The following is a 16,971-nucleotide window of genomic DNA, read 5'->3' as shown; positions in this document are numbered from 1 at the left end:
AAGTTTTACCCTCATAATAGGAACAAATGCCCCAAACTGACACCTCCACTCATTGAGTTGAGTTAACCTAAAAGAAAGGTTATCCATGCTAAAATGCATGGTGCAGCCTCTGCTTCTACTGAGTGCTAACTGGTTTTATTTTATCTTTATAGCTCTCCCAGCTGGGAAAACCCCTGAATACTTTCAGAGAACATTATCTAGTGAGTTTCTCTTTTTATTTCCCTAGCCATTCACTCTCCACCAAACTGTAACCAGTTTCTCTTTATCAGATTGTGTCCATGGGAACCTGAGAACCAGGCAGCCATTTTCTCATTATTAGATTGTCTCCATGGTGACACAAGAACCAGACAGTCAATTTTTCTTTATTGGATTGTTTGCATGGAGACATGAGGACCAGATACAAAATTGCTACTAAGCATACATTCTTTTGCTAAAAAAAGCCTCATAATATTCAGTATTCTTTTTCATACTTGCTTTCCCTTTGGATCAGGTTTTATTCTCAGTTGTCTAGGAAATTAGATAGTTATTCTTAATTTAAGGTATGCTTATCAACAGGTTCTTACTTTATTGAAGGATTCCCAATGCATTTTTAGCAACTCATTCTTCATGCAAAACCATTCTCAAAGGAGTTATTCATTATAGGGCCCCATTATCCAGAGCAGCAGCAGCTTGGGATCTAAATTTTGTGCTAGAATGTCTCACTGAATCACTTTCTAAGCCAGTGGCTTCAACAGATCTCAATTTCTTGCCCTGAAAGGCTATCTTGTTAGTTGCAATCACTTTCGTTGGATGAGTCTCAGAGCTTCAGGCTCTGTCTTCTAAATATCCCTTCATTATCTTTTTTCCTGACTCAGTTTCACCTAGAACAAAACCTTCCTTATGCTTGAAGTAGCTACTCAGTTTAATCTAAACCAAGGTATCCATTTGCTTCTATCCTTTCCTAAATACACCAGTAACAAGGAGTATTTCCTACACAGAATGCCTAGACATTCACAGAGAGCTCCATTTTTATCTAAATCACACTAAGAATCATAAAAAAGATGAACATCTTTTTTTCAGTTTTTATCCTCCTGACTGGGTCCAAAAAATAAGATTACATTGGTAAATTGGATTTCAGATTGTATTTCCTTCTGTTATACATTAGTAGGTGAAAGCCTCCCTGCTGCACTAAAGACACAATCATTCAGGGCTCAAGCTATGTCTGCTGCTTTTTTCTGAATCCTCTGACTAGATGAAGTCACTGCAGCCGCTACATGGTCTTCTTTACATACCTGTGCTAAGCATTATAGTCAATTCTGTTTCTAGACTGAGATCATCATTTGTAGCCACCGTTGTCTGAGGTTTACTAAAGTAGGCCACCCTAGTTATATAGGTACTCTGTGCCATCGTTCCAGTGTCAGGACAGGACCTAAGAAATACGCAAGTCATGTATTTACCAGAATGTTAGATTTCTCTGGTCATTGTCCAGACACTGGAATAACCTGCCGTCCTTCCCCTGTCAAATCATTGCATAGAAGGAATCTGTGAGACCCTAAAAATGAAGGTCTTTTTAGACCCATCTGTATAAGTGTAATTTGTGTTGTGTTATTGCATTTTCTGCTTTCTGAGATGATCTTCATCCAGAGGAGGTATGGGGTTGTGGGTAGGGGGTCTACTTCTAAATCTCATAGCTCATATAACTGAATGTGAAAATCCTGAGATGGCAGTAACAAAAATCACAATCTGGAACGTCATATTTGTAACATGGTAAGTAAAAACCTGGCCAGCTGGAACCCACGCCAAGGCCAACATGCCCTGTTCTCCACTGCAGCATGATCCCAGAGCTAGTATATTTAGTTGGTGGAGGTGTGGGGGGCATAGCCCCCTACCTAGGTAAGTTTTACTTACTTCAGAGTGAGTTTCGGTTTAAGTTGACCAAGTGTTTACTTACCATGTTTAAAATCCAATGTTCGGGATTCCAATGTTTCATTATTGTTTTCTCTGGATTTTTGCATTCAGTAATATGGGCTTCAGGATTTTGAAAGTCGAACCAGGTAGGGAGGATGTCGAGCTGAGTGGAGTCTGTTGCCATCACTAGAGGGCACCGGGACACCAGTCCTATCATTCCAGTGTCCAGACAGAGACCAGAGAAATCTAACATTCCAGTAAGTACATATCTTATATTCTTTACATGATTTTAGTGTACATCTCCATCTATATGCATAACACCATAATTTTATTAAATTATATCATCAGTTCACTTCCATCTCTTCCTCCTAGCAGCCCAAGATCATGACATTGTGTTACTTATATCTAGCCTTTATTTTGTTACAGTACAAACCCCAGATATAGTACAATTGAGAAAAAGTACTTTCCTACATTAACATCACTGGCATTAACAATAACCACCAATAAGAGCTCCCCCACCTCACTTTTAAAGTACCTCTGCATACTTTACAGAACTACTTTACTGTGTAACATGCATTTTATTTCAGGAAATTTATTATACACTTATTACTAAGGAAAAATTAACTTATAGTTATTTTATTATCCTTCTAAACATTAATGGCAGCATAGGATTAATGCTTTAGAATCCTCTCACCAGTTTAACACAGTCCAAAACTTTCAGACTTTTTTTACACTTTTTGCAAACCAGAGTTCTCATGCCTAAACTGCATTCATGGTGTAAAGGCACTTTACAGTTCTTCCGTTTGTTTCATCCTGTCACATTCTTGATTACTGCTTCATCGTCATCTTGACAATCAAAGAGTAGTCTCCAGTTCAAGTGCAAGGTACTCATGATTTTTGTAGCCATCTCATGGGCTTTTTTTTTTTGTGTTGCCAAATAATTTTCCTTTGAAACACTGGAAATGTTTTATTGGCAAGTTTTGTCTATGGGCAGTGTCATTGTCAGAAGAATGAGAAGCAGAGTCCATTTCAACATGCTGGCTTACTTTTTGCTAGGTCAGTGTTTTTTATTTCCCCTTTTGCCTGTTCTGTATCCAAAAATATCTTTGCTTCTTTAGGAAAAAATATTCTAAAAACAGCTGAATGTAGTAACTTAAATCCCACACGTGCCTCTTAACATCTGGATTGCAGGGATAAACTTGCTTCTCTTTTGCCTGATGTGCAGTGAATAATCATTTTCCGCAAGCACTTTAGAGTCCCTAATTGATAATACTTTACCTTTCTGCCATAGTTTTTCAGGAGCAGTTCCTTCTGAAGATATGGCTGCATCTTTGCTACTAGAGGACTGGGCTTATTTCTCAAGCTAAAATCAGAGCATACACACAGTGTGCCCTTTCAATTAACAAATCCTGCTGTGGAATGCCAATATAGTTGCTTCTTTGTACTTTCTAAATATTAATGCAGTCCATTCCTTCTGGTTTCTCTGGTATAGCAAAAATCTCAGGTCTTGTGTGCTCTGCTTTTTTAAAGTTTTTCTTGAGAAACCTCATATTCAGTCTTTCCTTCATTTCACCCTCTGATTTTTGCAATTTTATATTTATATATTCCTCCACTTCCTCATTTATTTTACACACATCTCAATATACTCAATTTATTTTTTCTTCTAATTTAATGGGAGACATCTCCTTACTGAAGCTGAAACCTAAACTACGTTTTTGCTAAATAACTACAAGGGTCCTCCCTGCCATAGTTTTTCCCCTCTCCTTTTCTAGTTGATTTTATCTTACTATTACCAGATTTCTTCTTTGAACATGGAGGTAATCCAGAAGGTTTGAGTATCGCGCCTGTGATTTAGAGGGTGACAGATCTAACAAGAAACAGAGTACAAAGGATTAGTCCAGATAAAAATCACTTTAGTAGCAAATCTAGGAGACTATCTTTCATACCCTCCCTGTGGGAGGAAAAAGATGCCTTGGTCATGTTTCAAGTAGTTTATTCATTTAATTAAGTAGATGGATGAGTCTACTTGTACACTCTTCCATCTACCTGTTTAACTGTATAAACTATTTGAAACTTCAAAAAGGCATTCTTATTCCTCCCACAGGGTGGTTATCAAAGAGACAGTCTCGCAAATTTCATCTTTGCTGATATCCAGGCAGTATAGTGACCAACCAGTATCTGAATTTTACACAGATTAATTACTTTGCTGGCTGTTTTCACACTGGGGGAGTTGTAATTTACCTGTCAATCAGTGTACAGCCATTTTGGAAGTCCTCAAGCTGCTGCATTTTGTTAATTTTTATTTAGGTGCACTGTATTTTGTTTAGTCTTATTTTGTTTTCATTGACTATTTAGTGAAAAAACTGTATGCTAACAAGAAGGAAAGAAACCACATTTGGAAAGCTGGTAAATCATGATCTTCACTGAACTGTCTGTGATTATAAAGTTAAAATTATAGTAGAATTGTTTATAAGCATACCTCACAATTTTTTTGCTCAAAAATCAGGGACAAAGCCAAAAGTAATTGGCGGGGGGGGGTCAGTGGTCCAAAATCAGTACCATTTTTAGGTGTTACTTTGATGCTCTTAAAATAAAACTAGAGTAACAGGTTTTGCATCAGCATGCATTTTCTGAACAATAACAAGTTTGATACTTTATGCTTGGCATTATTGACTGGCTGTAATTCTCGTGTGATTTGCTATAAAATAAAAAAAAAAAGATAGGAGGGGAAAGGGCAAACATATCAGATGAAACCAAGGATGTTCTGCAAAACAAGGACATGTAAGATGAAGTTTATCATGGCAACTGCAGAGTATCATTGGTATTATACCCAGAAAACCATGAGATAATTTTAGGTGCCAAAAACCATGATAGTATACAATGAAAGTAAAGCTGGACGGGTTCTATCAGAATGAACTGACTGAGTCCTTTTCATGATCTCAAGGAAGACTTATTTTTTCAGTGTAATTTGCATGCAGTACTTATATGAAGACATCATTTTGATATTGGTTGCTACTTGCAGGTTTTTACAGCAATGGAAATCTTTGGAATAGTGATTTCATTTCCTTCGTCAACGTCTTTCATCATTTTGCAATTTTGCATTTGTGTTTTATTCTTATTTTTTTTTTGCCTTATAGGTGTCGAATTAGTCGCATCTTGGAGTCCCCCAGAGGGTATGCCCTTCTAGTTGGAGTTGGTGGCAGTGGTAAACAAAGCTTATCCAGGTTAGCTGCATACATCAGCTCCTTTGAAGTATTCCAGACCACAATTAAAAAAGGCTATGGGATCCAGGATCTGAAGGTACCGGATGTCTAGAGTACTTGCTCATGTCTTTGATGTTTACTTTTTATAACTAGAAAAAGATAATCTTTGATGGGATAACTGTAGTAAGATGCAGAAATACATGGTATGCACACCTTTTGCAATTTTTAATGTAAACAGTTCACCTATGGCATGTCTTTTGAATGTAGGTGGAAACCAGAGTATGCCGCAAATACTACATAGAAGGAAGGGCATGCATATTCCACACAGAAGCCATCCCAGCCAAAAGTCAAAATTGAGATACAAGTGTTATGGCATAATTTCTAACAGTGCATTATTGTGCAATTCTGTTAACTTAATTAACTTTCTTAAATTTAATAAAGTTAATTTTTAATGTATTATATTGTGGTAGCAAACATAATTGCCTCATTTATCTAGATATTTGTCTGTAGTACAGTTTTGAAACCAGTTGACCTTAGGCTTACAGTACTTGTTATGACTTTATCGTCTGGCAGTTGTATTTATATATATAGCAGAGAACCCACTTCCTGACAGTCTCAGTAGGAGTTTTCGGCTTTGATAGCTTTGGCCTTGATAGCTCACCCAAGTCTATAATGTATTTTTTGTATACTTCCAGTTCACAGACATATCACCTTATGATGACCGGAAAGTTTTTAGTTCTGGCTTATTCAACTAAAGTGACTTACCAGCTAATAATAAGCACCATTAGAAAGGACAAGGAGTTAATAATAAAATGACACTACAATTCTTAGTCTAGGATGTTCTGCAGTGGAGAAAGTAATCTTTGTTTGCCACTTATTATTCATATTTATGTTCATGTTTTCATACCTTAGAGGCCTACATTTTATTGAGGTATATGGTGTGAAACATCAGTGTGGGAGACAGGAGAATTTACTGTGAGTGTGGATTTATATCACACTATATTGGAAATGTTGCTTGTTTGTTCATAATTATGAAAATAAGCAGTAGGTCCCATATGTACTTAATACTCCAAAAATCAAGGGACTTACAAGCTGTTAACATGATGGGTGAAACTCTTAGATGTTTTTAAATTTAAACTGTCTTAGGTATTTCCATTGACAGTTATATAATTAGATACAATTAATCATTTCTTATTTCTGTAAATATCTCGATAAAAATGCACTTATAGAATTTCTTGTTGTCACGTGTTAGCTTATGTCTGTTTAACAAAAATGTTGTAACAATATATGTCTAGGTTGTATAGTTTTCAAGATATGAAATTTTGTTTGCGAAAGTTAAGAAAAAATATAATTTGGGGTTTGTGTGCATTAATAATATATTACAGTATTTGCAGAAAAGAAAAGTCTCTGCTCGACAGTGGCACAGGAAAATAACTTTCTTGGGTGGCATAAGCCAGGGAACCTTGTTGGCTAGGCTTACGTAGGCCCTTGGGCCGATAGCCTAGTACCTACCTATGAACCTATGAATGCAGTGACTGTTATCACCGTAAAGAATACTTCTTACTGATAACATAGATATCTGTACAATTTTAATAGCTGTTATTGTTCATAAAATATTTACATTTGTTTATCTTATGCTTTTTAAGTTTATTTTTCAGAAAATGCAAGATTTATGTAGGTGTCTAGAGGTGTAACATTCCATACTACACAGGTGTTAATGAGATAGTTCAGCAGAACTTGCCAGCTGTTTTGAAGCACAGCCAATGTTTTGCATTTATCTGACAAATCATTTCCTTCCTGTATAGTAAATCATTACAGCACAAATTGTATAAGATGTTAAAACTTTGAGGAGATTGCAGAATTTTTTTTTTTATCGATGGAAGAACACCAACATTGAAAAAGAGTATACAGACATTGTTAGACATTCTTAGCAGTAAAGCTGTGATTGGGCACTTTTATGCCCTATAAAATTTTGACTTCACTCCATAGATTTGTCTCTGCAATAAACATTTGATCTGAATGCCTGAATACACTAGAATATCCTTTATGTGACAGAAGCATAGGCAAAGAAATCAGCACTCTTTCCATTGTACTTTGGAAGTTCCAAACAGCACAATATGTCCCTTTGCTGAAACCAGAGCCTTGGTAGTCTCCTGGCAGCTAATGACATCCACTGTGATGACATTTTTTTGATGTAGTCATTTCTTTTACACCTTTACCTGTCACATTTCTCCATGATACATAAATAATATCAGTATTAATTTACCTGCTGTTTTATGTAGGACTAGATTGTGAAGTTTTCCTTTAGGTTTCCTGGCTCTGATATGGGTCCTGGGAATGAGTTAGAGGAAGAAGCAAAAGGAAAATCAGCTCTGTTGTTGGAAGTAGCTTCAGTGAACCCAGTGTTTTACTGCACATGGATAGAGTATCTTGAAGGGTACATTTTGCAGCAGTGCCTGTTGCCAGATGACAGTCATTTTCATCACAAGTGTAAATTATTTTTGTATCCATTAGAGAAGTGCTGCTGCCCTCTAGTTTTTAATAACAAATCTTTTGTGTGTGTGTGTGTGTGTGTGTGTGTGTGTGTGTGTGTGTGTGTGTGTGTGTGTGTGTGTGTGTGTGTGTGTGTGTGTGTGTGTGTGTGTGTGTGTGTGTGTGTGTGTGTGTATCATGCCCCACCCCACCTGCTTGCCAATTACCATCAGGCTGTTTCTGAGTTAGTATATTTATTTGTCCCTGTTCCTGACATCAGAATATACCAGTAAGCGAATAGTGGGCTTCATACTGTAGGAAAGTAAAATATTATTCTGATGCTTCTGACTGTATCCCCATGTCTACTAGCAGGCAGTGTGTGCAGTGTCTGGGAACATCAAGCTGCCCTGAATGTGTGATTTTTAACTAAGGTTGCACCCCTGAATCTTTTTACATTGGAGTGTAAGTGAGCCTTCCCCCATGTGAGGTTCCTGTAACAGGCTTTAAACTGATCCCCACCTCTTGATTTAAGCCAGCCAGCTTCAGCCACACACTCATTCCTGCAATGGCCTGCTCCTCCATTTTCTGAGCTGTCATGGGTGTTGGGTCAATTTCAGAAGTATGAAACTTGAGACTGTGAATCATATTGCTTCAGAAATTAAAATATAATTCTATCAGAATTTGTGAACCTTGTAGTTATACCTTTCAAGTGTTTTTGTAGATGAAATTCACCCCCATGAACCCCTCAGCTTATAGGGCTATGTGTCCACTTCCCTGCTACCTATATATATATTCTGAGGTTACTGTACCTTTCCACAGCTACAGAAAGTATTCATATGCATTCTGCACAGGTAATGCTCAGGTAATACTGGTGTGGAAACAGGGTGGCAGTTGAAAGTATATATATATATATATATATATATATATATATATATATATATATATGTGTGTGTGTGTGTGTGTGTGTGTGTGTGTGTGTATGTGTGTGTGTGTGTGTGTGTGTGTGTGTCTTGTTTTACCTTTTAGGATCCCAAAAAGATCCCACAGCTAGTATCCTGACCAGATGAATTTCCTTAACAGTGAAAAGTTAAAATCACAATTGCCATGTGACTGTGTGCAAGAATGGCTGGGATATTTAATGCGTAAGAGATAAAAAAATCATTTTATATTAAATGAGCTTGCTTTGACTGTTAAATCTGCTGTCTTTAATCAGAAAAAAACATTCCTTCATTAACAAACATAAGAGGAAACCTAAGTCTTCTATTTTACTTGGGACACCATCAATGAACACCTCCCCAAATACAATGCTCTGTCAGGAAGCTCAGACTTGAACAATTAAGATTCTAATGCTGAAATTCCTATCTTTTGCCATTTGTTTACTGATATTTTCTTGGCTGACAGTGAATTAAACTGCTTTGCTGATAGTACTTCTTTGTTATACACATTTTCTATTACTTTATCAGCAGCTTTTCATACAAATCTGAAAATCATCTTTGAAGCATGCACACTCTGTTTACATAATTTATCAAAGTCTCCGTTGCCATAGTGATAATTTAGTTGCTTTTTTTTCAAAACATTCTACATCAGGATCTACTCTTTAAGTGATCTTACTGATGTCAATGGAGATATGCATTTAAAGTAGGTATTTGTAAAAAGTGTCCCTTCATTCTCAGATTATGTACCACCCCCAGTTTTGTAGTGAGCTAGAGGTCACTGGAGTTTTATTTTAAAATAATATACCTATTTTTCTTTATTGCAGTGCAAAGCAATTTGAATCTTTGGGCCATGCTTTGTCTAGAGAATTGAAAACTGAAAATTTCTTCTCATCTCTGAGCAACTAATGAATAAGTGCTTCTGCAGAGAGAAAATGGCCACCCAACATCACTTTAGTCTGTTGTGCATTTGTCTCAGTCTTTTTTTAAACAGGAAACATCTTTATTAAAATTATCCTGTATGACATAGGCAATCTTACATTCATATAAATGAAAACAAACCATACTGACATAATTTCAGTTGCAAACATTATACATTACAAACCATGTTGACACAATTGTAGTTGCAAACATTATGCATCACTTATAATCTATCCAGTCATTCTCAGTCAGACATTATTACATAACTCATTCAAATCCTGCCTTCTTTTAAACCTCATTTCTCCTCTGCAGGTTTTGTTCCCACAATTCCCATTTTCTCCTATGTAATTTGCTCCTATCCTTTTCTAAAGATCCCAATTCCAGTTGTTTTATCTCTGTTACTATATTCACTACTGCTAGTACAGTTGGTTTAGACTTTGGTTTCTATTTTTCTAGTAACTGCTTTTTTTTGGCAGCCACCATAATTAGATGCAACAAGGCCTTACTATGTCTAGGCAATTTCGATTCTGTATCGCAGCTCAAAATAATAATTTCCTTAGTTACACCGATTTGCTCACCCAATATCTCCAACAGAGCAGTCTGCAGGGAATCTTTAAAGTTTGCCATCTCATTACTATCCCAGAAAATATGTTCCCAGTTATCTCTTTCTTCCCCATCACACCTCCAACAGTTGCTGTCTACTTGAGGCAAAATTCTTTGGAGTCTACTTGGAGTATTAAAAATACCTATGTAAACCCTTCCAGGCAAAGCATGTAAATCTTCTAGACTTTGTTGCATATTACCAGAACATTGGATGAAGCATGGAATGCTGTATTAGTTACTTCATAAACTTCTTTTAATTTCTCTTCATAAAGCCTGTAAATGCCATAAGGATGAAACTTGATCTATTAGACACTAACGTTTCTGAATTACTTGGATGCCAAGGCTTTCCTTCAGTTTTTCATGGATTGTATGTGAAGTGGCAGAGTTCATAGCATATGCATCCTTTGACTTTGAGTTTTCTTCATTCAGAACCAGATATACTTTTGAAAGGATTAGATTAATTTAGTTTACATGCAGTCTAGTTTTTCTTTGTTTTTGTTAATGTCATTCCATGAGTGTCCAGCAACTTTCTGTAGATTTACTGTTTGTTTGATATTCATCACATTTTTTGTAATTATTTATCCATATCCTGATTCCATGGTCAGCATACAAATGATCTTTCATTCAGGGTATTGCAAGATAAGCTTGATCTATTATCTTAACTAGTACAGAATGACATTGTGGAGACGACAGAACTATAAGCACCTAAAATGCACAAACATTAAATAGTTAAGACATATTCCCTTTGTTTTGCTTCCTGTGTAAATTAAATGATATGTTTCCCTATTCTGAATCTTTTGCAATGTTCTCATTGAAATGAAAAATAAGGTTGGAATGTTTTCATATTTTCTTAGTTTCTTTGCATTGCTTCCAGAGAAACATAATATTTGTTGTTTTGTATTGCACATTGATGACAGAACAAATGTATGGCTAAATTTCTAGCCATTCAAAAACTTTAATACCTCTCAGTAAATTCCACAATGTTAAAAACAAAGTGTTACCGCTGTAGAGACAATAATATGAGAGTTGTGAAAATGTTCACATGGCTATATGGTACAGACCCACAACTTGTACTTATATAGTAGGTGGCAGAGTATTAATTTCCTGCCTGCAGGTGGTACCTTGCAGAGGGTTCCTTGTGTCAGATTCTTTTAAGAAGCTTATTGTCTCTGAAGTATTATTTTTATATATATACTTATACACATACACATATGTGTGTATTTTGCTTTTTTATTTAAACACCTTTATTTAATTATCACTTACAATATAGGCAAACACACACACACACACATATATATGTGTGTGTGTGTGTGTGTGTGTGTGTGTGTGTGTGTGTATATATATATATATATATATATATGTGTGTGTGTGTGTGTGTATGTGCAGGTTGCACTACAGTGGGGAAAAGGGAATGTTCCCTTATCCCCACTGTAGTGCAATCTCCGCAACAGGCATACTTATGCGAAAGTGCTTTTCGGTGAAAAGCACTTTCGCGCAAGTATGCCCAGCCGACTCTGTTTCGGTTATGTTGCCATTCAGTAATCCGTATGGATCCCAGACACACACACACACACACACACACACACACACACACACACACACACACACACACACATATATATATATATATATATATATATATATATATATATATGTATACACACACACACACACACACACACACACACACGGGACCCGTACGGATCACCGAACGGCAACATAACTGAAACAGATTCGGCCGGGCATACTTGCTCAAAAGTGCTTTTCACCGAAAGGCACTTTCACGTAAGTATGCCTGTTGCAGAGATCGCACTACAGTGGAGATAAAGGAAAATTCCCTTTTCCCCACTGTGGTGCGACCTTGGAGTGAGAATATTTAAGTAGGGGGGTGTGGGAGGCACAGGGGGGATTGCCCCCCTGAAAAAACGTAAAAGTAATGTTTTATTCTTTTTTTTTAAACACACTTTAACGAAAGAGCTTTTTTGGTGAAAGCGCTTTCGTTCAAGTGTGTTCGGTGATTGTGGATTCGGACTATTGAACTTTCGTTCAATAGTCCTAGATCCGTGTGTTTATATGTGTGTGTGTGTGTGTGTGTGTGTGTGTGTGTGTGTGTGTGTGTGTGTGTGTAAGTCTGCATATATCATCAAACCATATTAACAAGTTAACATTTACAAAAATTACATCACATATAATGTTCTATACCATATAATCAAAGCAACATTACATAAATTGTTCAATTCCTGTCTTATCTTAAACCTCATTACTGTTTAAAACATTTTCTGCATGTATTGCTTCCACATTTTCCATGTTTTTCTTTGTAATTTACTCCAACCCTTTTTTAAAGAGCCCACAATTTCCATTTTTTCTATGTAATTTACTCCTACGCTTTTTTAAAAATTCCACTTGCTGTTCTTTTGCCTATGTGACATCATTCACTACTTCAAGTATAGCTGATTTAGACTTTGATTTCCATTTGCTAACATTTGCTTTTTGGCAGCCACCAGAATTAAACTTAACAAGAGCTTACTATGTCTAGGCAGTTCAGATCCTGTATCCCAGCTCAAAAAAAAATATTTACTTAGTTACACTGATTTCCTCACCCAGTATTCCTGACAGAGTACTCGGTAGGAAATGTTTAAAGTGTGCCAACTCATTACACTCGAAGATCATATGCTCCTAAGTACCATTTCTTCCCCATTATGCCTCCAGCATTTGCCATCTACCTGAGAAAAAATTCTTTGGAGTCTGGGTGTAAAAATACCTATGCAAACCCTTCCAGGCAAAAATCTCAAGGCTTCAAGATTTATTGCATATTTGGGAGCCATGCATATGTTCTCCTATTGTTTCTTTATTAATTGCTTATCTAATCTCTCTTCTCAATCTTTTCTAACCGCCTCTAATTGATTTCTGTAGTTATTGTACAATATTTTATACACCCTACTAATTATCCCTTTTCTTACAGCAGCTTCTGTTCTAAATTCATTTAAAAACTCAGCCGATACAGGTCTTTCATTTAGGATTCCCCATATCCCTTTCTCTTTGTCTATATTCTGATATCAATCCCTGATTTGGAAGGCAGTCTTTAGCTTGTAATTCAAATGTATTAGTGTCTGCCCATTCTATTACCTTTCCCTCTCTAATTATTTGTTCCTAACACCTTGGTTCCTTTGCCAGCTTTCTCCAGTAAATTTCAGCCAACTCTTGCCTGTTCTCTGTACTCTGATTGCAGCCATCCCTATTGGCAGAATCTCCTTTCTCCAATGTCATGTTAGCTTAGTTCTTAGTATACACTTTGAATGTACTATTCTGTATGACAGCTGTTATTCTCCTTAAGGATCTGCATCCAATATTCTACTTGTTCCTTATTATTTGAATTACCCCACCTACTTCATCATCATCCCTTTCTACTTTGAATTGTAGCTCCTGTTTGTGTCATAAGAGCCTTAACGGTGTAGCTCTAAAATATCCCTTTAGATTATGTAATCCTAAATGGATCAACTTATCCCTCTTGACTCTTCCCCTCTTCCCATCCCAGATAAATTAGTTTAGCTCTTTATTATTGCCCATAACTTCTCCTCTTGTTGATAAAAATATGGCTGACCTGTATATAAAAGTAAAGGGAGGAAAACATTTTCACTGCTTGTATCTTACTATCTGTATCCATAAACAAGACCTTTCAGCTACTTTGTTTTTGCATTATCTTTTGTTTAGTCACTGCCCACATATCTTTAGCTGCCGTATGAGAAGCCTTTTTAATCTATACTCCTAAATTCATTTTATGTCCCCATAAATATGGGTATTGCTGAACCTGTGTGTGTGTGTGTGTGTGTGTGTGTGTGTGTGTGTGTGTGTGTGTGTGTGTGTGTGTGTGTGTGTGTGTGTGTGTGTGTGTGTGTGTGTCCCAAATAGACTGTCTCAGAATGTTCCATAACACTGAGATATCCTTTTCTGGATTTATCAGGTACAAAATAATGTAATCCAAATAAGACCAGCTTTTCTTGATTAACATACCAATTATATCCTTGAATTTCTGAGTCCATTGTTTTCTTTCCAAATGAAAGAAAAGGGAAATAACAAAGGAGAAGGAGTACAGCCCTGCCTGGCTCCTCTGTTCAGACACCCCCTCCACTTTAGTTAATGTCTCTGATCCTTCATATATTCTCCTAATGAACATTATTATTTTATCAGGGAATGCAAATGTTTCCATTGCTGTACTTATAAAATCCCCTCTTACTCTCTCTGGAATGCTTTATCTGCATAAAGACCCACCAACAGCAACAGCAGTGGTATTTTCTTATACTCTGCTTCACTCTGGATCACCATTATTTTATTAATGTTGTCAAAAGTTTGCCTCCCCTCCACAAAACCACATTGATACATATCGACTGGTTTTGGCATGACCTTTACCATTATTTTAGCTGCTGTATAGACATAGATACTTTATACTCATGGTTTAAAACTGAAATAGGTTTTAATGAAGCTGGGTCTGATTGGTCTTTACTGTCTTTGGGTAATAACAGCCACCACAGATTTCTTCCAAGATGTTGGTGCTTCTACTCCTTTTAACATACTGTTAAACAAAACCTTCCATATTTTTATTAATTTCTTCCCTCCTAAGTCCCAGACCTCCACAGGAATGTCATCTGTTCCTTGAGACTTTCCTGAGGATTGATTATATATCATAATTTTTATCTCACCTCCTTCTGTCTTAGTTGTTGAGCCTCATCTGTTTGTGCTCTATCTTGTTTTCCACATGTCTCTGCATTATACAAATTTGCAAACATTTTTTTGAAATATGTCTAATACTTCTCCAGGGTCTCTGATTATTTTCCTTGTTATAGGCTCCATGTGTTTAGTGACAACCCTTTGTACTTTGTTGCCTAAGTCATTGTATTAAAAGTGTTTGTGTTCTGTAGTTATTTAAAAAAAAATAGTTGCTTAACAGCAATCTTTCTAAATTCATGTATATTATCCAGATATTTATTTTCTCTTTAGCACTGTAAATTTGTACTTTTTCTTGTGATTTCCCTTATTCTGCAATACTTCAACCTTTGTCAGCCTCAATACATCATTTTAATAATGTAATCATCTCTTTCTCTTTTATTTCCACCCTTTTTTAAACTCGATTTTTATTGCATGTTGCTCACTAGCTATACCTATCGAAGATATTTCTATCTTCCCTAGTAACTCTTGAATAATTTCCAGTATCCATTACTTAAATTCCTCTCTTTTTAACAGGTAGGTCAGAAAGTGACAGTGTCTCATTTTTTCTTCATTACACTGGATTTTATAATAGTTTTTATTGGTGCTTGGTCTGAAATAGTTATTGGATGTGTGTCAAGGCTTTCGTTTATTTCCTCCAAAATATAATTTCTATCTAGTCAAGCCCAGTTATTGTACTTTGGGAAACAATATGTAAATTGTGTCTGAATTTATACTCCTGAATTTATATCTTCGTTTCCAAATATTTTCAATAATTTCTTATCTACCCTCTATTGTTATATTTTCCTTTCTAGGTTCCCCTGATATGTCCTCACTATTACAAATTAAGTTCCAATCCCACCTATTAGTAATATTCTTTGCCAAAAGCTGATTATTTCTCCCAAAAATGTCTTGAGCTCCATAATAGCAATTTTTGGTGGAATATAAATACATGTAAACATAATTCCCCTTCCTTGCCATTAGACCTTTAATACCACAAATCTACCATTATTTGTTTTCCTATTGTATCACCATTGGAGCCCCTCTTGCAATTAGTATAAATACTCCAGTTTTCCTTGTCCCTGATATTCTGCTAAATATCCATCCTGAAATCTGATCTTTGATAAATGTGCATGCTTATTTCTTTTCAAATGTGTCTCCTTCAAAATTGCTATTTATTCTCTGCATTTCTTAATATGATTCAGTGCACTTTCCTTTTTGTCTATACCTGTAAGTCTGTTTATGTTCCAAGACAATATGGATAGTGTGGCCATTATGATAAAAAGCTGTTGTTCCCCCAATATACACAACAGTTTTTAACGTGCATTTCCAACCTTTGTGTTACATACACAAACTAATTTTTGGCAGGCTGATCTTTTATATGGTTGAATTCTCTTCCCACCTCCATTTGAACCTGTGTCACATTTTTCAACACTTTCTGCTTTAATGAAAATCCTCAGACAAAAAACTAAATATATTTTCAGACCTCCCCCATCCACTATTAACTTAGAACAAACACACACAACTAGGTACACCTTCAAAAATTGAAGTTTAGCCCTTCAGATTGGAACAGTTGTCCCAACTCGATAGCTGCAACTGCAGGCATTATCTTATTGCTGTCTCTTCTTTACTTATTTCTGGTCCCCTTCCATACATGAAAAACAGTTTGTGTGCTTTCTGAAAATAATAGCTTTTAGCCATAAGAAAAAGTGCACACTCTACCTGTAAATAAACTAAATTGTACACTGTTCTACTAAATGCATTACAGTATTAAGGCTGCTAGGGAGACTGCTGTCTCTTGTTAACTTATCATCATTTCAGACTTTATTTTTCACTAAACTGCTTACCATTGCAACTTTAAATGATGTATTTCCGTCAGCATATAATGCTCAAAATTCTCAAGATTAATTGCTTGTACCTGCAAAGAACTTGTCTTCGTGTATAAGTAGCAATAAATCTTTCTAAATTTCACTCAGAACAGAATGTACAACTGCCTTCTGCTGCAGACTTCATGACTCCCACTGTACATTTACTAAAGTAAAAAGGCAAGCTAATATATTTGCAGATGTAAGAAAAACCCTAATTATAGCTTAAGCCAAGGACATTAATTTAGACGTTCTCCCTTGTAAAGATAAGAAAAAATATCTTAAGTCTGCATAAAATATAATCAGTGTACTTTTGCACTCCATCTCTACTCCAGCAGCCCAAGATCACAGCATGTTAATATTGAACTTGCTTTTCTCCAGCCTTTT

At 36.0% G+C, this 16,971-nt stretch overlaps 1 protein-coding gene across 1 annotated transcript in view; it reads left to right on the top strand.

Annotated features, from left to right (window-relative positions):
* The window catches only part of DNAH11 (dynein axonemal heavy chain 11), a 4,606,558-nt gene that overhangs the window by 2,306,756 nt on the left and 2,282,831 nt on the right, over positions 1-16,971 (top strand). Inside the window, exon 52 of the mRNA XM_044065542.1 lies at positions 5,025-5,187. Within this exon, the coding sequence (XP_043921477.1) occupies positions 5,025-5,187 (163 nt within the window). The remainder of the gene's footprint in view (positions 1-5,024; positions 5,188-16,971) is intronic.

This window comes from Protopterus annectens, chromosome 3.part0 (genome assembly GCF_019279795.1).
Source record: "Protopterus annectens isolate FY-2018-M chromosome 3.part0, PAN1.0, whole genome shotgun sequence".
NCBI classification, from domain to species: Eukaryota; Metazoa; Chordata; order Ceratodontiformes; family Protopteridae; genus Protopterus; species Protopterus annectens.
Note: the sequence above shows the minus strand (reverse complement) of the source record. Positions and strands in the feature narration are given on the sequence as shown.